The 25,523-nt window shown below is 31.0% G+C and overlaps 3 protein-coding genes and 1 long non-coding RNA gene across 4 annotated transcripts in view; 3 read left to right on the forward strand and 1 right to left on the reverse strand.

The window, feature by feature from the left end:
• The first annotated feature begins 440 nt into the window (after positions 1-440).
• LOC111709241 (uncharacterized) lies at positions 441-5,902 on the forward strand. Its single transcript, XM_023482868.1, has 5 exons — positions 441-634; positions 1,275-1,321; positions 3,435-3,510; positions 3,775-3,843; positions 5,813-5,902. The coding sequence occupies exons 1-5, from the start codon at positions 527-529 to the stop codon at positions 5,900-5,902; spliced, it is 390 nt and encodes a 129-aa protein (XP_023338636.1). The 5' UTR covers positions 441-526.
• Positions 5,903-6,764: 862 nt separating this feature from the next.
• LOC111709249 (uncharacterized) lies at positions 6,765-9,502 on the forward strand. Its single transcript, XR_002766816.1, has 4 exons — positions 6,765-6,818; positions 7,126-7,195; positions 7,896-7,981; positions 8,927-9,502. It is a non-coding gene; the product is annotated as an uncharacterized LOC111709249 (long non-coding RNA).
• Positions 9,503-13,504: 4,002 nt separating this feature from the next.
• LOC111709254 (diaminopropionate ammonia-lyase) lies at positions 13,505-19,666 on the reverse strand. The gene is made up of 15 exons (XM_023482881.1): positions 19,499-19,666; positions 18,960-19,060; positions 18,834-18,892; positions 18,471-18,585; positions 17,699-17,745; positions 17,564-17,609; positions 17,034-17,087; positions 16,493-16,573; positions 16,317-16,423; positions 16,096-16,159; positions 15,396-15,496; positions 15,126-15,226; positions 14,247-14,301; positions 13,925-13,969; positions 13,505-13,690 (listed from the first exon to the last, which is right to left on the reverse strand). Exons 1-15 carry the CDS (start codon positions 19,647-19,649, stop codon positions 13,624-13,626), a joined length of 1,194 nt encoding a protein of 397 aa, XP_023338649.1. The 5' UTR covers positions 19,650-19,666; the 3' UTR covers positions 13,505-13,623.
• A 794-nt stretch (positions 19,667-20,460) lies between these two features.
• The window catches only part of LOC111709242 (cytochrome P450 2J6), an 8,072-nt gene continuing 3,009 nt past the window's right edge, over positions 20,461-25,523 (forward strand). The window contains exons 1-2 of the mRNA XM_023482869.1: positions 20,461-20,494; positions 20,875-21,021. Of these exons, the coding sequence (XP_023338637.1) occupies positions 20,461-20,494; positions 20,875-21,021 (181 nt within the window). The remainder of the gene's footprint in view (positions 20,495-20,874; positions 21,022-25,523) is intronic.

Consider the following 25,523-nt stretch of genomic DNA (forward strand, 5'->3'; position numbering starts at 1 on the left):
TGTATCTATAATAAAATTATATTTTGAACATCCTGTATCTAGAATACGATTATATTTTGAACATCCTGTATGCAAAAAACACATAAAATTCGAACATGAATCTGCACACGCACAATTGGTGTACATTTGAGTAATCGTGCTGGGCCAACCTTTTCGGTCCTATTTTGTACTGTACCGCTAATTTACAAATAGTAAAGCGGCAGACTTGTATGTGCAATAAAATCATATTTTAAACACTCTGTATTAAGCATGCTAATACATCTTGATCCCCAGCTGTATCTAGAATACAATGAGTTCCTGTATCTAGAATACAATGAGTTCTGGTAAAAATACTGGAAGGCGAAGGGAACNGAATACAATAAGTTCCTGTATCTAGAATACAATAAGTTCCAGTATCTAGAATACAATAAGTTCCTGTATCTAGAATACAATAAGTTCCAGTATCTAGAATACAATAAGTTCCTGTATCTAGAATACAATAAGTTCCTGTATCTAGAATACAATGAGTTCCTGTATCTAGAATACAATGAGTTCTGGTAAAAATACTGGAAGGCGAAGGGAACCCCTTCAACCTGTAAAAAAGAAAAAAACTAAAACAAAACAAATTCAAGAAGATAAGAAAACAACAAAAATGGTAAAATGTGTAATTCTTTAATAATTGTTATAAATGCCCCAGCCCCCACTGAAAGCAAGTCTTTGATTTTATACCCTTGGATCTGCTACCCAACCTTCTTGTATAACCTTGGATCTGCTGCCCAACCTTCTTTTATAACCTTGGATCTGCTGCCCAACCTTCTTTTATAACCTTGAATCTGCTACCCAGCCTTCTTTTATAACCTTGGATCTGCTTCCAACCTTCTTTTATAACCTTGAATCTGCTACCATCATTCTTTTAAAACCTTGGATCTGCTACCCAACCTTCTTTTATAACCTTGGATCTGCTACCCAACCTTCTTTTATAACCTTGGATCTGCTACCCAACCTTCTTTTATAAATTCGAATCTGCTACCCAACCTTCTTTTATTATAACCTTTTGATTGTGTGTGAATTAACTTATTTATAATAAATTGATTCTTTGTCACAAACTCTGATTTTCTGCTTCTTATATCTTTGAAACCCAATGTCGTGGACCATAGATATTTCAAACTATGAATTATGCTATAGATCAATATTATAAGTTTAAATATCAAAGGTTTACACCATTAGGTTGTAAAGTTATAGACATTAGAATATTTGAGTTTGTGGCAAAGGCTCAATTCCTTTGTTTTCTCCAGATTGTTGATTTAGCCGCAAAAGCAGAAATGCCGGAAGAAGATCTTAGGTTAGATTTTATTTCCTTAAAATATCATATTGTAGAGGATGAAAATCCCCTAAATAGGATTATAAATTCCGCAAATCAGTTTTGTCGGATTCTAAAACAGAGAAGATCTACTCATCTTCCTCTCCGTTAATATAAGTAGTAAATACCCTACTCCATAAACTGTTCTTGAACACGTATCTATCCAGGTATAATTCAGTTTCACTTAGCTATCAATGTTGAACCCAGATACAATCTCATGAGCTATCGCTGTCAACAAGACACTAGCTTGTATTCTATCAACACCAAATCAATGGGCGCGATCTCGTCAGCTATGATGTCAACAAGGACACTAGTTATTAATTGATGAATGCCAAACCAATGGCCACGATCTCAGCTCGTATGTTTTAACAAGAACTCGTCAGATATCAATGTAAACAAGGGCTCTAGCTAGTAATCGATCAATGCCAAACCAATGGGCACGATCTCAGCTTGTATGTTTCAACAAGAACCAAATTACTATCTCGAGTAATCAAAGGGAAGTCTCTATATCAAGTTCAACTGATGTATTTGAGGTTTATATTATTATTACAATTCCTACGTTGTTATCTATATCACATGATTGTAATAAATTCTGGAGTAGTTATATATAGTTCACCGATCTTTATTATCTGTGTTTGATTGACTCTGACCGGCTATTCCAGTCAACCTATATTTACCTGTATAAATAAATTAGTATTGAATCAATCGTTGTTTTAGACAGACGTATACAGCCAGGATTGGCTTGAGATAGAGTCAGGATTGCCTGAATAATTAGAGTTAGAGTCGAGTATTTAGAATACTCTTGGGACCTAGATTGTTACATGATTAAGACAATCATGTTATGTATTTACAGCACAGTTAAGATGGACGCAATTAAGGTATACGTTATTATATATCACATGATTAATATAATCATGTTTACGTATTTACAACACAGTTTAACTTGACGCAATTAAGATATACGTCATTATATATCGCATGATTAAGATAATCAATAATCATGTTAGGTATTTACATCACAGATAAACTATAGATGCAATTAAGATAAACGTCATTATATATCACATGATTAAGATAATCATATTACATATTTACAACACATTTTAACTTTACGCAATTAAGATATACGTCATTATACATTACATTATGAAGATAATTATGTTAGGTATTTACAGCACAGTTAAACTAGACGCAATGAAGATATTTGTCATTATAATATATTACATGATTAAGATAATCATGTTAGGCATTATTACAGCACAGTTAAACTAGATGTATTTAAGATATACGTCATTATATATCACATGATTAAGATAATCATGTTAGGCATTATTACAGCACAGTTAAACTAGATGTAATTAAGATATAGGTCATTATCTATCACATGATTAAGATAATCATGTTAGATATTTACAGCACAGTTAAACTAGATTCAATGAAGATATACGTCATTATATATCACATGATTAAGACAAGCATGTTACGTATTTACCACACAGTTAAACTAGATGCAATTAAGATATAGGTCATTATATATCACATGATTAAGCTAATCATGTTAGGTATTTACAGCACAGTTAAACTAGACGCAATGAAGATATAGGTCATTATATATCACATGATTAAGATAATCATGTTAGGAATAATGGGTTTTACATAGTTTACAAACATAGATAACTATAATGTACAACTTAGTTCAGGTTTCCAGATACCAAGTTACACAATATTTATTACAGAAATACTTGTTATTAATTATGTATTTAAAACTAGAATCAATAAATCTACTTCTAAAATAGACAGTGTGGTACACATAAATCTGTAAAATTGGGGTAAAATAATGTTAAACTCAAGTTATGATTTTAAACATCAAATTAAATCAAATCAATATCATGAAGATTAATGTAGTTTAACCATATAAATATAAATAGTCCAATGAACATGAAACACAGCAATTGAGCAGTAAGTACATAGTTAATAAGTTAATCTTTAAGCTATTGGTGCAACTATTTGCTATATTACAACATCATACATGAGATTGCATAAATTAAAGTTTTTTGAGTTTCTACTGTATATAAAGAATAAACATTATTTTTAGACGTCAGTATGCTTCCTTTATTTCTATATGCCCTGATGGTATTATGACGAAAGAAAAATTTGTTGAACTATCGAAGGTGAATATCAGTGTTTAAAGGGTATGTTCTTGAAAAAAAAAATCTGCTTTAAAGAGACTGTACTCGTAATTTCAAGTGACCATCCATGTAAAGATGTAGAAGATAATATAATTTTCGTGACTAGAAAAATGTAAATTTTTGTGAATTTTTACATTGTTCTTTATAAGCAAGAAATTCAATGCACAGGTCATATTCGGGTATTGTTGTCTTTGCAAGATAGAGCAAAATTAACTTTCAAAGAAATTAAAAATATTTAATTTTCAGCTTTCTGTTGAAGTTATTGAAGTAAAGGAGGAGGGGAAAGGAGTTGTTCTGAAGGAGTCGGCAGATGAGGTAATAAAAAGGGGACGAATGTCACAATCACCCCCCCCCCCTAAAAAATGTCCCAAAAACATTTATTCGAATTAATCCTAATGTTTTAATAAATAAGATTGAATAAATTAAATTTGAAGCTGAACTTAAACTTTTTACAGTCTAAGAAAAGTTGTTTAATTCAATTTGAATTCTCTAAATATTGTTTTGTTAAATAGTCATTAACTTGATCAAACTTTACAGTTTCCAGACGGCGAGCCCAGTAAATATTAACTTTTACTAAACATGATGCTGTAACTAGAGATAGGCATTGTTCTAGATTATTCTGAGAGGAACTGTTAATGCAATTTTAAGTGACATGAGTAGACCCTATTCACAACTGTATCCTTTGAACCTTATCCTGGGCTAAAATAATGAAAATATTCTCTTTTTTTATCGAGAAAGTTATAATTCACAATCATGCTTTTTATGTAAAATTTATTCGCGGATTTATACAGAAGAGACAAATTGAACGTAATTTATAGAATTTATCAGTTTCTATAAAAAAGGGGAATCTTCCACATTTTTATCAGATAAAAGTTTAAAGAACAACGTTAAAAATTGAGCATGCCTGAACATTACGACGATATTTTAATTTTTTCTGACTTTTAAGAGGATTCTTGAGAATCAAAGATATTTTTGAAAAATGTATTTTCTTTGCTTTTTTTACATTGTGCATTCAGCAAAGGAATTGAGTTTTTGACACACACTCAAATTTCTAATCCCTTCATCCATGCAGCCTGATGGTTTACGTCTATTATATTTTGAACTTAGATTATTTGATCTAACAGAAACCATAGTTTAAAATATGTAAGGTCTACGACATTGGGTTGTTAAAATATAATGATTAGAAAATCAGAGTTTGTTGCAAAGACTCAATTTCTTTGTAAGAGGCGCGTAGGATATTAGATACAAGTTATCAAATCTATTTTATTTTGTTTCTGTTTTTTCTTTCCAATTTATATTTATGTTATATGATAAACATCATCTTAGATTCTTAGATGTAGCATTCTTATAATCCAAAACCTTAAAGGGGCTGAGGACATAATATCAAAAGACTTTTTATTTAAACTTTTACACTTTTAAACCGGTTTTCAAGCAAAAATGAAATCGATTATTTCCAAATTTGAATGTGTATGAAAGTGACTGGTGGATTTGCTCTCCGGAAGAGATATCATTTAATTGTCAGAATTCAAAAATTATCAAGATAGATATCTGACGATAACTTCTTCATTATTGATGCTCAGATAAAGGTCTGAAGGGTGTTGTTGTGATTTATATACAACAGGCGAGCAAATCAAACGTGGTTTAAAATCAAATCGTAAAATTGTAATTAACGTACTTACAAGTAGGGTTGTTAATCTTTTTTGAAAAAACAATAGTTTTTGAGAAAAAAAAAAATTTATTAAAAATTATGTTAAAATCGTTAACGAAGAGTTGTCGTTAACGATCGTTAGCGAAACATACGAACTTTATAAAAACTGTCTTTTTTGGAAAAACGATAATTTTTGAGAAAAAAATTACATGCAACTTTATTGAATGGTGTCTTACATGAAGTTAAACAGTTGTGTGGGAGCTAAAACTTCTTAATATTTTCTTCAGGTCGGTTTCCTCTCTTCGTTTACGATCGTTAACGAAGGGCCTTTGAATGATCGAGTTTTATAAAAACGATCGTTTTTAAAAACGATCATTTCGTTTTCGATTTTTCGTCGTCGTTTTCATAACGAAACGATCGTTTTTTAAAAAAATGAAAAAGTTAACATCCTTTACAGTTAGAAGAGACCCTCGGCCTCCTCCTTTCACAGAGTATCATGCATGTCCTATTCAAAACCCCCTTTAACCCATGCGAAACAATTTTAGGAGGATATCGTAATCTTCATAAATTCTGACAATTTACTGTTTTGTTTCTGCTACATAAATACGAGCCTCACTATTTTATTTTTATTTCAAGATTGAACGGATCGGAGAAGAAGCACAATTTTTGGCCGATTCCTTGTTCAGAGTTTTTGATGAGGATAATAGTGGTGCCATGCTTTTATAAACTTGGATCTNTCAGAATATATTCTTGCTCTATATGCTAATAGGTGAATATGGACTTTTCATAGTATATAGAGTTTTATGATGTTTTACTGATTCCTATAGACACACAAGGAAGTACCCTGCAAACCAAGAAACGTTATTTACTTTGATTATAAACGTTGCAGCTAGTAATGTAACCTAACTAAGCAAATGTAAATGACTTAAGGTTATGTTCCATGATTTTCTTTGCATGATAACATTACTCTGGGAAGGTTAATTACATAACCATAAGAATTGGGTTTATGCCACAAACATAAAATCCCTATATCTTTGCAACCAATGTCATACACCTTATATTTCAACCTATGAATTCTTTTAGATCAAATAGTCAAAGTTTGAAATATCAAAGATTTACGTCATCATCAGATTGCAAAGATAAGAAAAATTGAGTTTTTTTTATGAGGAAGATAAGATAAGATAAGATAAAGTTTATTGCTAAAATAAATGTATCTGTATACATATAGAGTTTACAATTACAAAATTGATGATTATATGAACAGTACAAGTATAAAGCAATTAGGTGGAAAATAGCTCTTGGCTGTTTTGATTATTTTTTCCACCTAATTTTAGATTATTCCACATCTTAAGAAGAGAGCTTGATGGTAAATACTGTAATGAGCACATTTTGAGAATGTCAAGTTGATAGGAATTACTGGTATGACTTAGTTACCTTGTAATGTAATATAACCTGTTCATTTTCATTTTACACCAATAAATGAGAACAAAATGTTGAATATTTCTGCCGAAAAAGTAGTTATGTTTAAAAACACATATAGATATAAGAACAAGTTAAATCTATCTGAAACTTACACTTTTATGTATTTTAGACTGGATTCTCCCCAAGATAAACTGAAATGGATTTTCAACGTATTTGACAAGTGAGAATTTTTTTATCTGTGTATAAATATTCTACTCCTCAGGGTGTCCCAATAAACCTTGAAATTTAGTGGCAAAATTTTTTCCAATAGGGCTTGGCAAAATTCGGTTAACAAAACAGAGGTTTTTTTAGAATTAACTTCAAAAACCGTTAGTTTTTAAATTGTTAACGAAACGGATTACAAAAAAGTAAGACTCTAAGAAGTTCACAACAAGAAGAATACTCGTATTTAACTGCAATTTCAGACACAAAATAAATTTACTTAAATGTATGTCAAAAGAGTCAAAAGATATGTATGTGCATTGCAGAGATGGGGGTGGGACTATAGATAGAGAGGAAATAAGCTCAATGGTCAAAGGACTCTTCTCTATGGCTCAGGTATAAACAGAGAAATCTAAATGGGGCTGTCGTTATAATTTCAAATGACCCTCCATTTAAAAACAGAGTGGCATGTCTGATTCACAGCATTGCCCTCTGTCTTTAGCATGAATCCTTAAGTCAACCCACAATTAAAATAACTAAAAGACAAAGATTTTAAATTTTGAAGTGTACTGTTGTAAATCGAAAATTTCACTTTTTCAATAGAGGGTCACTTGATTACATCCACAAGTATCCTTTATCAAGTTTTAATCTTACTTCATCAAATTAAAGAAAAGGTTTCTTAGCATTGATTTGAATGGAAATGTTTTTAACAGAATTATAGATTTACTTTTTTCTAATTAATTGATGAGACACTTCTTCAGAATTATTGTAGTTTAACCACATGTATAATTTACTGTCAATTTCTCATTTAATACAGCAAAGTGTTTAAGATAATTTTGTTGATTTTTCATTCAAAATGTATTTTTAAATTTGTTCCTTTAAATTTTTTTGGAGATTATAAAATGTTATAAATGTTTTCAATTTCAAAGCTTTCAGAGATATTTATTTATATTCATTGAATTGTATAAATTTGAACTAAATTCCTTATCCATCCAGTAATTTTGAAAACACAATTAAAAGTCAGACCACAGTTTGGATTTTTTTTTTTTAAACTCTACTCTTGAAGTCCTCCACTGTCATGTTTGGAATATTCTAGACTGATGTTGATACTGAGGAGATAAAAGATTGTTGTGATGAAATAATAACAGCAATAGATAAAGATGGAGATGGAGAAATAACCAGGTAGATAATACTTTAATTTCGATTCAATTGGATTTTATAAAGATAACGATAATTATAATCAATTATGATTGCGATGGTTTATTAGTTCTCAACTTTTAAATCCCCCTCCCCCTGTATAAAACATAGAATCAGGGGTGTACTCAGGAATTTGTCCAGGGGAGGGCTTAATGTTATTCCTTCTAGAGGATTGTGGGCTTATCCACTTCATCATTTACTTCTTTGTCCAACAAACTTGAGAAATTTTGCGACTTTTTTAGTGTGCACAGATTTTAGTTTATATCTTTATAAGGGATTTCGTAGATTTTCAAAATTTTCAAAAATTTAATGAAGATCGAATTTTGGTGGAAACAAATATTTGAAATTTTGATCATTCATAAACCTTCCCTGTGGTCACGTGATGTCCCACAAAAAAATTGGACCCGATCGGTTCAGCCGTTTTGACGTTTATTGGATACAAACAAACAGACACCCAAGCCAAATTTATATATACAGGGTGTCCCAAAAAACATGGGAATTCAGTGACGAATTCGATATCGTCTTTTTAACTAATTCTTTGATTTAGTATACTGATACCTACTGAGAAAGCTGTAATCTGTAAGAGTTTCGTCTGCTATGTTCACATTTTGTTTGTTTATGTTTTGACTGCAATAGGTTGTACTTAGTAAAACAAGAAAATTGCAGTATACAAACAGAGTAAACTTGTCCGTATTTACTGTTCATCTTGCGGAGACATTATAGACACATATTTACAGTCTTTTATCCTTTTCATAAAATAAACTCTAGCAGACATAATAATATTATGGCTTTTTAAATTAGGTAACACAATGCTAATTCATAACAAAGACGATATCGAATTCGTCACTGAATTCCCATGTTTTTTTGGGACACCCTGTAGATTAATATATAATAATTATATATAAATATATAATAATTATACTATTGCAGAGAGGAGTTTGTAGAGAATGCAATGAAGAGTGTTTTCATCAGTAATATGCTTTGTGGGGCAGATGGGGAGGATACTTAGATGCAGCGCAGTACAGTACAGTGTATACTTTACATGTTAATTATGTACAGTACTGAGCTTAAGTTGGGCGTGTACATTATACAGTGCTGTGAACAGTAGACATGTTGAACAGTTTAAATTGTACTGATCCCAAGTCAAATATATAAATGATATGTACATTGTATGTATGTATGTATAAAATACGGATGATATGTACATTGAAAATGTATAAAATACTGATGATATGTATATCGAAAATGAAAACCATTATGTCACACCCAACTATGAGAAATGGATATATGTATAAATCCATTATTCTTGTATACATACTGACCACTGTATGTAAAGTCACACATATTGTTCAATGTACATACATTAAATTGATTTCATGTCAAATATTCCAAGTTTATTTGTAAATATAAAAAATCGTTAGATATATGATTCCATTTAAATAATGTTCCATTTGATCATATCTTATTAATTACAGCATAATATGAAATAAATATAATTCAATTTTATAATTTTATTATATACAGCAGGTGTATGATTTTTAAATATTTTTCTATTTGAACTCAGAAACCAAATAATTATAAGAATTATGAACCCATTTACAATTGTACAATTTATGATAATGATTTTTCTTTGCTCGAACAGGGTTACCAACAAAGGATGACACTGTAAAGACGACCGAAAATTATTAAATTTCGACGATTTCCACTTTCAAATTTAATTAAGGCTTCTGCGTTGAATATAGTCTTTTATTGGCTTATTAAAGGTTTTCACAAAAATACTTAGGGACAAGTTCTGTTAAGTGCTTTATTGCATGACAGCACTATTTGGAAAGGGTCAAATAATGGAATAAAGCACTCGAAAAAAAGTTTAATTGATTTATAAATCTATTATTTGCAATCGGATTAACTTTTAATAATTCAAGTACCTATAGTAAGTTGTCGGGGATAGCAGCTGTAGCTTTGTTAAATAAATTGATTTGTTACATCTGTAGAGTTTACACTTTGGAGTAGAAAGCCGGCCCCTATATATTTAGATCTGTGATTGGTGTAGATTTCAAGTCCCACCAATCATATACTACCTTCAGGTAGGTGTTAGTAGTTCAATAATACACATATAGGTGTCTCTACAGTGTTAAAAGTAAATTAAGATTTGGTCTAAAACAATTAAAAATGTTTCTAATCAAAAGATTAGCTTTTTATTTCTGTAAGTTTATGTTTTGTATATTTGAAAAAATTTGAACTTTTTGTAAAACTGGTTTTAATCTTTTTCTAATTTCAAATATCTTAGTATAAGTATGTTTTTAATGCCAGAAATCAGCATTATACATTTTTTCGCCAAATATATTCATGCTTTAACGCTTTTTTGCAGGGATGCATATCCTGTATGTGAATTTAAATAGTTACTCTTCAATCGCTCTTCCCTAATCAAGTCGATACAAAGATATCCTAACAGCAATAAAAAAGTAGCGTTAATTGTGGGGGTGAAGGATTGCCATGAACCATGTGAAATGATCTCCGGAGCCTCCTGATTCGTAGAATGACCTCCAAGCCTCTGCCATCCTGTTTTAATCTGAATTTTCGTCTCTAATTAGAAGTTTTTGGCTTTTACATCCACCAAAAGCATTTTTTCATACATAATAACTTCATATAAAAAAATTTTAATTGATATATTTTTAGATTTCTATTTTTCTTTTCTTAATTTCAATCAGGAATAAAACACTTAAACTTCTGAAATAAAATGACAACTTGGGTTCAAAATTTTGTTCATTTCAAATCATGAATTTTAAGGCTTTTAAACTAAATTTGAAGCGTGGACACTGCACATGAGTGTGTTTATTGATTTGTTGGAGGTGTAAAATTGTTTGGTTTGGCATTGGAAAAAATCCTGTTCAAAGACGACCTCACAGCGGAGTAAGATTATTGTTTTTTGGTTAACAAATATATTTACTGGTCTGGTGTCCAGAATTCCTAACTCATCTCCCAACAGGAAGGGACATGCTTGTGCCTCAATTAATGGGGAATTATATATTAGCGGTGGAACACCCTCATTTACTGACAGAATGCTAGACAGTGTTGAAGTCTTGAATCTGGAAACTCTAAAATGGAGAAACATATCTTCTCATACAATGGAAAATGTAAATGGAGAATTAACTGTGTTTGGAGGAGGGAGTTTGAGGCCTTTAGATTCTTTAGAAACCCTCATTGGCAATTCATGGCAATTAGAAGAGATGAAATATCCCCATTCTGAGCATGCCTCTGTATTATTACCTTGTGAATAAGGTTGTCCATGTTTTTTATCTTTTTAATGTTATAGATGTTGATTAAGTTCTTTTATATAATAAATGTGAAATCATGATTACTGAAATCAGTGGTTTTTGTTTTTTGAAATTTTTAAATGTAAGAACTTAACATTTTGATGTGGATATAGAACTGCAGGGGCGTACGAGGGCTTTTGTTTAGGGGGGGCACAATTTGCACGCGTAAGCGCGCCAAAAAAAATTTTTTGGTCCCCCCCCTTAAAAACCCCTTTTTTGAAAAAATATTAACACCTTTTTAACATTTTTTATGCCCCCCCTCTCCCACCTGGACTTATTTTGTTCACCATAAAAATACACCATAAAGACTACTTTTTTGGGTGTTACTAACCTTAGAGTCTAAAAATTATTCCTTTGCTTGAAAAACTAACTTTTTGACTTTATAAATTTATCACTTAACTCCATCACAGCTAACTAAATCAATAATCACAGCATCATTAAAAATTATATTTTTACGAATAAACGAAATTTCTTCTGAAATTTTTAGATAGAATTTACTCAATCTACATTTTAACCAAATCTTTTAAGCTACAATTTTCTGGGATTTGCTTGCACAAACATTCAATGATTTTTTTCAGTAGAGAGCTCAGACAGCCTTATAGGGTGTAAAGCTATAAGTGCAAGATCGTTAAGTCTGCTCTCCGTCATAGTACATCTTGTGTAAAGAAGTATTCTCTTTAGAAGGCTAAAACTTTTCTCTCCTTGTATTAACAGTGAATTTAGACAAATCCTTAGTCTTTGTCATTGTCAGGTGTTACTTTCTAAACGTAGTTTCCTGTTAATTTTGTATTTTTGGAACTCCCAGGGGGTGGCAAGGGAATTACTGCCCCCCCTAGGTACACCACTGTGCCTGACCTGAGGAAGGGAAATGCAAGCAGATGTAATATTAAAAGAGCCTCCCCCATGGATGCCCCCCCTCAGCCTCTCAGGGGGGGCACGCGTAGAGGGGGGTGGGGGGGCGCGGCCCCCCCCCCCCTCGTACGCCCCTGTATAGAAGCCGTGCTTACAATTAATTGTTCAATGCATACCAGGGTAGTTCACCAGCTCTTCGGGGGTTGGGTGTTAATATGGAAACTATCTAGTTGGTTAGATCAGTTTCTCTAAAGTCGGATTTCATTGATCCTAATTACATGTAACCATATATAGGGTAGACAAAGATTCAGAGTTGACGCATACGAGGCATCTGACAAGGAGCTGCATGTTGTTTGAAAGTGCGCGATGCCACAATGTTCATTTAAAACTGCACTATGGGCGTAAAGAATAAAAATATTTTTATTTCCATAATTACTGAGACAATAACTAGCCATGCTACCTCCAAGGAACTGCTGGACCCACTGTGAAGAGTGTTTGTGCAGACAGTAAAGTGCACAACATATTTTTTTAACATTTTTTATTTTATTTTATTTTAGTTTTTTAACAATGTGTATGAAAAGTGCACAGTAACCCATAATATACACCTCGATTGATTGATTAGCTCTACAGCTTTATGCAGCTTTATTAGTAAATTCGGTCCGTGCTACATGAACAGGGCAATCCCCGTCAACATTTCATCCTTGTCTATAACTTGATCTGTGCAAGTAACATTTTATACAGAACTACACAAATCAAGATTTTCATATTTATCATTTTAATTTAAAAGCAATGATATCTATAATCTTGATAAAACCTGATATTAAAAACGAGTATTTTTATCGCCCATCCCATATTTGCAATTCCCAGCTCTCCTCTTTAAATTATTAAGTTCCTTGGTCTCTCGCTTTGCCACCAACTCAAATTTTCAAATCTCTATATCGTTGCAACCTGAAGGTGTAAACCTTTGATAATTCAAACTTAAATTCTATCTAAATTAAAATCTATCAGAATTCATTGTTTGAAATATTTAGTAAAAAAAATCATAGTTTGTGTCAAGAGATTATTCGGAGTTATTCTTTTATTTTTAATTGAAAAATTATTTATTTATTTAATTGTTTATTTTTCTACAAAAGTGGCATCAGAATAAAACATGTTTTAAAATATCTTATTGATTGTTACCTATTGATACAGTTTTGAGGGTGCTGTAGTGAATTAGACATGCCACAATATAAAATTATCATTATATGTCTAGAGTTCATACTTAGTTCTATAATTATTTTATAAAAGAAGGTACATCTTTACCCACGAAAAAACTAAAGTTTATATTAATATAACGAATAAAAAAAGTTTACAACTGTATTTGTTATAATCTGTAATTTATGATATGAGAAAATTTAATTTTTGAAAACAAATAGTCTTAGGATTTTTGAGGCACTTTTCCATAGTGTGTTTTATCGACTTCTACTCCCATATATTAGCATGAAACCCAAACGGATCAGTGTCTCCCTCTGTGGAAATCAGAAGAACTCTAAATAAATTATATAAAGACGACTTTTATAATATATATAGGTTAAGACTTCAGAGACTGCTATATTTAGTCTTTATTATAAAGTTTGCAGTCGTAAAATATCCAAATGAAGACGATCCCTACAGAAATAAAGACGACATAGAAACAGGAACCCTGCGAACAATCATTTTGTGAACATAACACAAAGCGACAACAAAAAACAAAAAAATAAAACTTTCTGACGAATTTTTTTACCTAGAATTGATATCCAACCCGAGTTCAGTTTTTATATTTTCATATCTGAATATAAATATTGAACGTTATAGAGTTACCCACAAAGAAGAAGACTGTAAAGATTAGTTAAATTAAGTCTTTATGCGTTAAATATAGTCAACTAATGGCTGAAAAAATTATCGGGAAAAATAAGAAAGAAATTTTAAGTTGCAGGAAATCATGGAACAAGAAAAGAGACAATATTCATTCCATACAGTCGTCTATGAATCTTCATCCTTTATGGGTAACTCTGTATTATGGTGAGGTTATTTGCTTATTTTTTATGTGAATATTTGTTTCTTACTTTTTGTCTGTTAAAATGGTGTAAAGGAGTCCCATGGTCACTGCACCAGATTCACCTAATTATATTATTCAGGTCAAATTCTTTAGGGTTCCAGGGTGAATCAATGCGTAGTAGGAGACAATGCTCAAAAATTGTCTTCGATTTCTCATGATTGATAGTTTTTAAGTTTCTTAATGTAACCAAAGTAATATGTAAACTAGGAGATATTCCATTTAAACTTTTAAACTGGTAAACCTGAACCTATCCTTGTATCTCCTGGTATACCTGAACCTATCCTAGTATCTCTTGGTATACCTGAACCTATCCTAGTATCGCCATGTATACCTGAACCTATCCTATATCTCCTGGTATACCTGAACCTATCCTATATCTTTTGGTATACCTGAGTCTATCCTATATCTCCTGGTATACCTGAACCTATCCTATATCTCCTGGTATACCTGAACCTATCCTATATCTTTTGGTATACCTGAGTCTATCCTATATCTCCTGGTATACCTGAACCCATCCTAGTATCTCATGGTATACCTGAAACTATCCTTGTCTCTCCTGGTATACCTGAACCATATATCTTAGTATCTCCTGGTATACCTGAACCTGGCCTAGTATATCCTGGTATAACTGAAACTATCATAGTATATTCTGGTATCCAGAAAACTCCGGAATTGGAAGACGACTTTTAGGGTCAAGTTTTAACTTTAAAAATCTAATGAGTCTTGGAAATAGTAATTGTACAGTGTTAACACACAAATACCACTTATTTAGTGATTTGATAATTAAGTGTCTCGTAAAACTATTTTCTTTGTAAAAACATCAAATACACTTAAGTATTGCTAAAACTCATCTTTATATTCCACAGTTTTCTGGGCATCACTGTACCTGAAACTATCCTAGTATCTCCAGGTAAAGGGTTGGCAAAGATGCGCATTCCCCTCCTAGTGACAGAATCGGAACAGGATACAAACCAAGAAGCAGATCTCCTAAACAGTTTATTTTAAAACTGAAGTAAAGTAGAGGGGGGGTGGCAATGAAGATTGTAAAATTATTCATCAAAAGTAGTAGATGCAATGTAATTCAGAAGAAAATGGTTGTTTCTTAAACGTTATCCATTCTTTTGCCAAGCTTGAATTTTGTCGCTCTTAACGGTACCTGAGTATAGGCCAAGCTTGAACGCTAGGAACCCCACAGCAGAGACCTGCCATAATTGAATCCATGTCCCCCAACACACTGCTAGGAAAACCATCCTTCTTCTGGAGTAATTATTTCATGAGATTTAAGGCACTTTTAGTCAAGTTCACACTGATAAAACATTTCTGATACAAAACTGTGATATTGCAATGTGAGCATTGCATCCACTATCTCAAGAAGTTATAAACCTAGTATACAAAAATCGCATATGTGCAGAGTACCACAACCCAAAACCTATAGTACCCATTGACACCATGAAATTTTTGTAAAATATAAAATACCAGGGACAATAAGAACAGCCCTTTTTTCATATCAAGGTAAAAAAACAAATGAAGCCGGATAAGTTTATATTAATCTACTGTGATTTATTCATCATTGCTTACCAGGTTGCAAACATGCAAAATTACCTACAAAGGCTGAGACTTTCTTGACAACCTAATAATCTGTTAATGTGTAAGGCGCTAAAGGTTGTATCGGGTCTTTTGCCTGAAATGTCATATTTTAATGATAAACTATTTGAATTCGCAAAGAAAACCCAAGCTTATAGATCCAAGAAACCAGGAATGTAAGACTGAAGAAAGTCTCTAAGCTGTCTTTGAAGTCTTATCCTTTGTGGATAATAATCCTCTATCTAAACTACATAAATAATAAAATGATATACCTGTGCTGAAAGAAAGAAGCAATCTGCCTTATTTGGCTCTACACAAACTATCTTTGAGTGAAGTCTAAAAAATAAAATGAAAATTTTATTGTTTGGTCCAATGTAGGTACGAACTACAATTATATTAAGCTAATAAACTGATTTGGAGAGTTGTCAAATTTTGGAAGGAATGACATTAAAAAATCTACATAAAAGGTTCAAGAAAGAACTAATCAACTTGCCTTTCATTGTTTGAAATATATGCTGCCAGCGCCCCAGCAAATGATCCTACCCCACACTGCAGAAATATATGAGATGGAGAATAGTCCGGACACGAGTTTATTATCTCCTGAAATAATTGCAGAAGTTTTATAATGTCGTCTTCCCTACTCATCAACCAAACCAAATATTACTGAACCTGAAGGATTGTAGTGTATCCTTGCATGATGGACAGGGGAATTCTTTTTTCCATCTCTGTATCAGACTCCAATGCAGTGTCCTATATGTATTAATTTGAAATGTTTTTTATCAATCTCTGCATGCTGAACTTTCTTCTTTTATTTTTCTTTATCAGGTTTATTAATGATAACAAGAAATGCCTTTGAAAATGGAATGTTGGAATTAACCAGGGTCAGCTTTTTTTAATAGGATGGTTGAACTGTAGATAAATATTTATCATTAAAGTACATAATTTTATATAGATATATTCTTTAAACTAACACTTTAATGACGGTATTTGCCAAGCCAACATTGACCGTCTTTAATGGCAAACCCAGATGTTACTGTATGATATAGTTAGTTTAACCCCTTCTCGTCTCCATGAACTGGCCCACAAGAGAAATTGTTGAACTATGTCTGTTGCATTTCAGTTACTTCTTTTGCGCTGTTCATTAAATCTGGTCTCTGTGCATTTAAACTTTTTCTTGTAACATAACAGTTAGGTGCCTTGGTAATCTTACTTGTACAAACAGACCTCCATTGCTTTCTGCAAACAGTTTAGCTATCTCAACACACTTTCAAGGAACATAAAGTAACATTGTTTATATAGCAATAATCAGATTAAACTAGGTAAATAGTTTAGCTTTCTCAACACACTTTCAAGGAACATCAAGTAACATTGTTTATATAGCAATAATCAGATTAAACTAGGTAAACAGTTTAGCTATCTCAACACACTTTCAAGGAACATCAAGTAACAATGTTTATATAACAATAATCAGATTAAACTAGGTAAATAGTTTAGCTATCTCAACACACTTTCAAGGAACATCAAGTAACATTGTTTATAAAGCAATAATCAGATTAAACCAGGTAAAAGTTTGCTCTGTTCACTCTTGAAATTTAAACCTGCACCTCCTTTATTCAAGTTATTATTGGATTTATTAGTGAACAATTTATTCATGATTTTCTAGATCAAAGATTTTATAAAATTGAAGGTTTACGAAAATAATTTGGAGAAAAAGTTCTTGATCAATGAACAAAATGATTCCTGATCATAGTTATATTCGGTGACCTCAACATCAGCTCGTAATCGCCTAAAAATATAAATATAGATCCAACAGGAATTCCGTCCCACTCAGATATAAAGAATACTTTCTAGGTCTTAAACTGCCAATTTGCTCACCTAATCCTTTCTGCCCTTTCAGGCACTGTACCTTTCGGCATGAAGATCTGGAAATAAAATATCAAGAAGTATTTGATACTTTAAATTTTAAAGCTTTAAAATAAAGTAAATAGGGGACATAGCTAAATGGTCTGTTAGTGACAAAGTAAAGTTTATAGTGTTTTAGGGTTCTTTTTTATAAAACCTATTTACTATGTGATAAAATATCTCGAAAATTATCTAATCAATAGAAGGAATTTGTAAAAGGTTTGATAATTTCTTTCAAGTTTAGTTTGGTAAAGGAAATGTTTAATGCTTAAAAACTTTTAGAAATAATGATCATGGTTTTGTAACCAAAGTAAATTGAACTTCTTCCTGCAAGGATGAGCGTTTCTTTGAAGGAAAAACTGATCCTAACTTAAAATTATTCCTACCGAATGTCCAGACATCTATATACATTGATATAATGTATTCGATCATGTATTCAGGAATGTACGTTACCAACTGCCTTACGTCAAGGACTTTTTCGTTTTCTCTGTAAAAAATTTATAGAAATCTTCTTTAATGTAGTGGCAAAATATGCTAAAAAAAACATTTAGAATAATTTCAATCTATAAGTTCAAATGAATAATAGGTTTTACGTAGAAGTTTAAAAACATAGATAGTTAATAATAATTAGAAGTTTACAAACATAGATAGTTAAAAATAATGTACAACGTACTGCAGGTTTACAGAATATTGTGTTACCCGATATTTATTACAACCCTGTAGGTTAATCAAGTATGTGTTAAACCTTTGAACTGAGCTGATACAAGTTTGCTACATGAGCCAAACTGTATCCATGGTTTCCATCCGTTGCAGACACCAGGGTAGAGATGTTACAACCCTTCTCCACTGCATCCTGGTACCTGGACAGAAAATAAACCAGAGGTAGAGATTTCTTGTATTCTATTTAATCTCAGAAAGCAATAATCTTATTTTTTGTACTTTTGTATGTATAATGTTAATACTTTTTTATGATATTTCTAAAGGTTTAACCACTTAAAATCTGTTATCAGCCAAATATATGTTGTGTTGTAAATCTTATATTACATAAATACGTTCCCACAATAAAATTTCTCTGCAAAATCTCAATATTAATTTTTAGATCTAAAACCTGATAGTCTCTGAATCTCCAAGAATGTATTTTGCAAGAGCAAAACTTGATCCTAGAACCTAACAATAGTTCTTTTTCATTTCAGATTGATGAATAATGAATAACATTTTTTTTATTTTGTTTAACCTTGAATGCATTCAGTTGGAACCGTTTTGACTCATCTTTAACCATAATGCTGTCTACCCCAATCCGGCGAGCCAAGTTGGCCAGATTAATTAGAGGGGTCACTAAACAATTCATAGTTATTGTCCCAAACATTTTTATTTAAGAAAAACCTCTCCACTAATGAGAAAGAAGAAGTGAGACGTAGATTTTCATATTTTTCAGGAAATATACACCCCTCTCAGATGATCTTAGGTACTTTCCTAAAGGCATTTTCCCAAGTTCCAACTTCCCAACCGATTAAATTCCCAAGCAGCAACTTCCTAAGTCTGTCCTAGCCACAGTTGTGGGCCCCTAGCCCAACCTAGCCCCAGTGTTTGGCTCCCATAGCAACCTGCTGTGCCTCTAAGGGCCTAACCTAACCAATGGGAAGTTGCTGCTTGGGAAACTGCACATTTGGGAAGTTTTCCTTGGAAAAATGCCTTTGGGAAAGTGCCCAAATCTCTCAGGTTATATACAATTTAAGGTGCAAGGTGGAAATTAATGTTAATCAATCAATCAACCTGAATATCCAGGAAGGGATTTATGGTAGTCTAGAACTTCCTCAGAGACTTCGGGAGAAAACTCTCCTAAAATCTTGTTTTCAGCGGCTAACATTTCATCCGTCCGAAAAATATTATTTCGTACAAATCTAATTTCATCTTCCATTTTCATTTTTTAAGAATTTCTATATAAGTTTTTTCATTACTTTTCTACAGTTTAGGCAATTATAGCTTGTATAATTGATAATTCACTAAGTATGATAACTCTATCATTCTAACAAATATAATTAAACAAATAGAATTTTTCTTCTCTATAATTCAAATCATCAAAATAATCAAAGAAAAAGTTAAATTTGTTATTGAACAAGATCGTCGGATTCCCAACATTACCCTTTTAGAATCTTTAGTTGATTTACAACATATTGTTGTCTGTTAAATTCTCACATTTTTCTTTATTGTCTCTGCAGCTAGTATAGTCACTTTTCACACTTGAGAAAATAAAGATATCTTAACTCTCCTTGATCAGACATGCCATAAGACGAGAGTCACGTAAATTTTATGTTAGTCCTCTTAAGAAATAATTAATGTATTTAATTAGACAATAAGGAAAAGCAAGCATAATTTACAGTGAATCCTAGATATATGAATACATAGACCATCATAATATTTTTGATAATTCTAGAGAAACTTCTTTTTATTTTAATTCAAGTTAAATTAATATTTTTTCGCACCATGTGATCTTAAATATGTAATACGACATTATAAAAACTCTTGCTATGTATTCATATATCTGGGATTCACTGTATATCAATCAAATCGTGTAAATTATTCTGTAATAGAATTAAGAATAAAAATAGTAATTTTCACAATAAAAATTTTATATAAATGTGACAAAACTGAGAGAGAATTTTAAACAGGTTTTGATCATAGAGATTAAATTACATAGACTTCAATCAACATTTACAGCAAAAGACAGAATTATAATGAGTGCAAGAGAACAAATCGTCTATCATAGAGGTATAAAGATTACAGTTATCGTTTAAAGAGAAAAAATTGTCGATCATAGAGGTAGAATTCGAATATATACGATTCACTTTTACAAAAAAAAAACTAAATTTCTGTCATAGAGACAAAAGTTCTTAAAGTGCAATTGTCGTTTATAGGAATAAATAGTCTATCATAGAGACAGAATTATAATGAGTACGATTATCGTTTACAAAAATAAACAAAACGTCTTTCATAGGGACAGAAGTATTTAAAAAGTACAAATATCGTTTTTAGCGAAAAATCGTTCATAATAGAGACAAATTTATATAGAATGCAATTATCGTTTACAGAGAACAAATTGTCTATCATAGAGGTAGAATTCTCGTTTACAAAAAAAACTTCTGTCATAGAGACAGAAATATTTAAAGAACAAATTATTATTGCTAACAGTCATCACATCGTTTTTCATAGAGACAGAATTATAAAGAGATTAAAAATGTTTGTTTACAAAAAACGAATAGTTCATCATAGAGACAGAAATACAGAGAGAACAAATCGTTTATCATTGAGACAGAATTATAAAGAGAATAAATTATCGCTTACAGAGAACAGATCGCCTGCAGGCTATAGGGAGGGCACTCTAGTATGCTGGGTCCATTATCTCCTGATCCAATCAGGGTTCAGCCATGTGTTTGGTGTCTATTCTGAACCAACAGAAATTGCATGGCGGTAACATCTATCTTTCTATCTATCAATCTTATTATCCAATAAGAGATAAATCCTTATATCGGCGTTATAACAGTAAATGGAAATATTTACTTTTATTGAAACTATGGTGAGGGAGGGAACCCCCGGACGCCATGAGCCTCTGCCAGGCAGACATGAGCCTCCTACCCCCAAAGAAAGAATGCTTTACTTTGTCAGCTGATTTCTCCAGAGTCAACCTGCCTCCCTATAGTTGGCGTCCCCAAGTTGTGTCTGTGTGTAGCCATTAAGTACCACTTTACCAAGCTTCCTTATAATTCTTGGTTTTAGCATGCAATAACGATTTTTTTACAATTTTCGACAAAGTGGCACAAGAATTTTACTTAAGATTAATGTTGCTTATCGATTGCCATGATTTGTAACTTATGTTGACTCTTAAAGTGGTTTATAAGATTTATGTTTCACAATAAATCATTTCTTACGTACGCAGTAAGGAGGCTATTTGGAAATTCATTCCTGAATTAAACTTGGTTTATTTTGTTTTAATCTTCGATTTAAGCAATACTTTTTTTGGAATTTTTTTTAGATTCAGATTATTTGTCACTGTCAAATTTTGGTTATCTTAATCTGATAAAAATTTCAAGAAAGGTATTGCTTAAATTAAATATTCAATAAAATATCAAATAAAATTACTTTCAGAATTTTTTCTCTAAATATAATACTTTTTGCGTAAAAAATGTATGCAGTTTTATAAACTTCTTTACTGGTCATAATTAGTCACTTTTTATAATAAATGATTTATATATTACTTCTGATCTTTGATAAACTTGACATGCCAATACTTCGAAAAAAAGACAAAAAATTCTTTATGGCGGAAACTCGTTTACTGTATAGCGGAGGTTCTTACTGTATGGCGGAGGCTAAGGAGGCACATAGATCAAAGCAAATCTGGGTGGCTCATGTCTACATAGCAGAGGCTCATGGCGTCCGGGGGTTCCCTCCCTCCTGTAGGTTGTTAATAAGTAATTTTCACAAAACAACATGATTTATGTAAGTCCATTGTAGGGGAATACGTACACACAAAGAAAAAGACATCGGAGACGACACTGGGCGGGTTGCAAAGAAATTCGTTTTAAGAAATTTGAGTTTGTGCAAAATATTTTTTCCTTTGCTGATTCATTCTTGGTTTTCTTGAAAATCAAGCAAATCATTTAACATTATACCAATTAAAGACTTTTTAAGCAGATGAATAAATTCACTTCTAAATCGTCAAATTCATAAGAGACGTCATTAAAATCTCATCCTTTGAGGGTTACCCTGTAATATAAAATAGTATATACTACAATTGTAATTTATTTTGATTGAAGGTATTTACATATCTTTCATAACAAGATTGCTCAAACAAAATTGATAAATTATGAAATCAATTAATTTCATAATTAGGATTATAATTTCATTGTTCATTGACAACATGTAAGTTACTAGCATATCCTATAAGGTACTATTTCTAAATAAATAAAAAGCATAAAGGTAAGAACTAACAATTAACATAAAAACAATAATACATAAGAATAACATGATATTAAATATCTAAATATCATATAACTGAACACTCACGGGTATTAAAGGGAGTGTTCGCGAAAAATGAAAGGGGGTATAGGCTTAATGCGATAAAAAAGCGCTTATGATCGCTACTAATCTTACTTCTATCTGTTGCGTCTATAAGGAGAAAATTGATAAAGACGTCTCATACCGAAGAGCGTAGCGCCCATACAAATCGAGGAAGTTGGAACATATNTAATAATAATAATAATAATAATAATAATAATAATAATAATAATAATAATAATAATAATAATAATAATAATAATAATAATAATAATAATAATAATAATAATAATAATAATAATAATAATAATAATAATAATAATAATAATAATAATAATAATAATAATAATAATAATAATAATAATAATAATAATAATAATAATAATAATAATAATAATAATAATAATAATAATAATAATAATAATAATAATAATAATAATAATAATAATAATAATAATAATAATAATAATAATAATAATAATAATAATAATAATAATAATAATAATAATAATAATAATAATAATAATAATAATAATAATAATAATAATAATAATAATAATAATAATAATAATAATAATAATAATAATAATAATAATAATAATAATAATAATAATAATAATAATAATAATAATAATAATAATAATAATAATAATAATAATAATAATAATAATAATAATAATAATACCAAGGGAAATGTTAAGCTTGGAGAAAGGTTCAGTGTCTCCCTGGTAAACTCAATCTGGAATATTGTGACAGGATCACAGTTTGATCTTGAGGATAATAATAATAATAATAATAATAATAATAATAATAATAATAATAATAATAATAATAATAATAATGATTATTTTCTAACCAGGGTGGGGTGAGGTTCCTCTTGATTGTTCAGTACTCTGACAGTATTGATCATATTCCTCCTAAAAAATATAAAATTCAATTTTTCGTTTCATAAAATTATGTTGATTTATGACATGAAAGGAAAGGTCGTTGTATTTTCAAGTGACCCTCCATTTAAAGGGAGGCTTTCCTGATTCACAAAGGTACCCTTCAAACCATTCTCTGATCAATAATATAGACATACCAGTCATACCACTCAATATATAGAGGATCAGACATACCACTCAATATATAGAGGATCAGACATAACACTCAATATATAGAGAATCAGACATACCACTCAATATATAGAGGATCAGACATACCACTCAAATTATAGAGGATCAGACATACCACTCAATATATTAATTTATAAAGGGGGGGGGTGTGGGATTTTTAGCTGTTGTCCCCCCCCCCCCAGAAAAATGAGAATGGTACTCTTTTCCTTTAGTTCAAAAATTGATTTGTTGTCTGAAAAATGCAATTTTTTGTGTGTCTTTAGTTTTAATACCGGCCAATATTTACACATTCTTGATTAAGAATTTTGTATTTTCCCAACCCCGGCCCGGCAAGGTATGTCTGGGCTTGAGTTAAATGTCTGCATGTATATTGTATAAAGTATAATGTATATATGGATTAGCATGTATGAAAAATATAATGCATATATCTTAATAGTGTCTGACTCCAGAGTCCACATATATAATATGGCAGAAGAAAACAGAGTCTAGCTATTTTACTACGCAATATATAAAAGCGCCCATACAAATCGAGGAAGTTGGAACATATGACTTAGACCGTAAAAAAATCAAATTAATATCAAACAAATCAATCAGATATTGCAACCTACAGTCATCGTTTTTTTTTCGCCACATTTGTATATAGTTTATATTTTATAATATATATATTTTTTAACTATCCCGAATGACTTTTGAAAATATCAATTTCGTGGATTTTAAATAGCGAAGACGATATTTTATCGCATTAAGCCTATACCCCCTTTCATTTTTCGCGAACACTCCCTTTAATGATTGAAAAACTAGTAACAAAAACATAAATGTTTCAAAAATGAACATTTAATTGAATTAAATCTGTCCGAGCACTAAAAACTATAACGTTAATGGTACTATTAAACAAAATATTAACTACAACTTATTCTACAATATCACTGGTCTAATTTTTGGCATAATTTTTAACTAGGTTTTTTACGGTCATGTCATTTTTAAACCAAACGAAATAGCTGTAAGCAACATAGTCAAGATCTAAAAACAATTTGTTTTTTAAAAAAACTAAATGTTCGGTTATAAAATTAATAAATTTTGACTAAACATATTAAATTTCACTTTTATGCACGTCTTTCAAATTTTTTCAATTGTTTTCTAGTTTTCATGCTAAAGTACATCATATTTGAGTATTATTCCTTGTGTCACCACCCTGATACATATTTACACTAATATAGTGTACAAATAATTGAAGGAATAAATTCTAAAACAAATTTCAATAAAATTTTTTTCAATATTCACATGAATTTTTCAGAAAGGGTGAGGGGAGGGTTGGGGGAGGCAAAGCAAAGGGTATGCGAGGAAGGGAGCAAAAAAAATGAAAACTGTTAGACTCAGACTAGACTAAAGGATGGTTTGAATCATCTCCAAAGAGAGTTTGAACCCCGGGACGGGTTTCCTCGCCTCCTCCAGGTCGTTTAAACACTGTCCTCTGCTCAGGAGAGGACAGGGATTCATCAGATCCGTCCTTACTGTTTGGGTTGGAGAACAGAACTGAAAATATCAACTTTCATAAAGAAATAATACGGATAATAATAATAATAATAATGATAATAATAATAATAATTATAATAATATTAATAATAATAATA

Source organism: Eurytemora carolleeae, unplaced genomic scaffold (genome assembly GCF_000591075.1).
Source record: "Eurytemora carolleeae unplaced genomic scaffold, Eaff_2.0 scaffold255, whole genome shotgun sequence".
In the NCBI taxonomy this organism is placed as follows: domain Eukaryota; kingdom Metazoa; phylum Arthropoda; class Copepoda; order Calanoida; family Temoridae; genus Eurytemora; species Eurytemora carolleeae.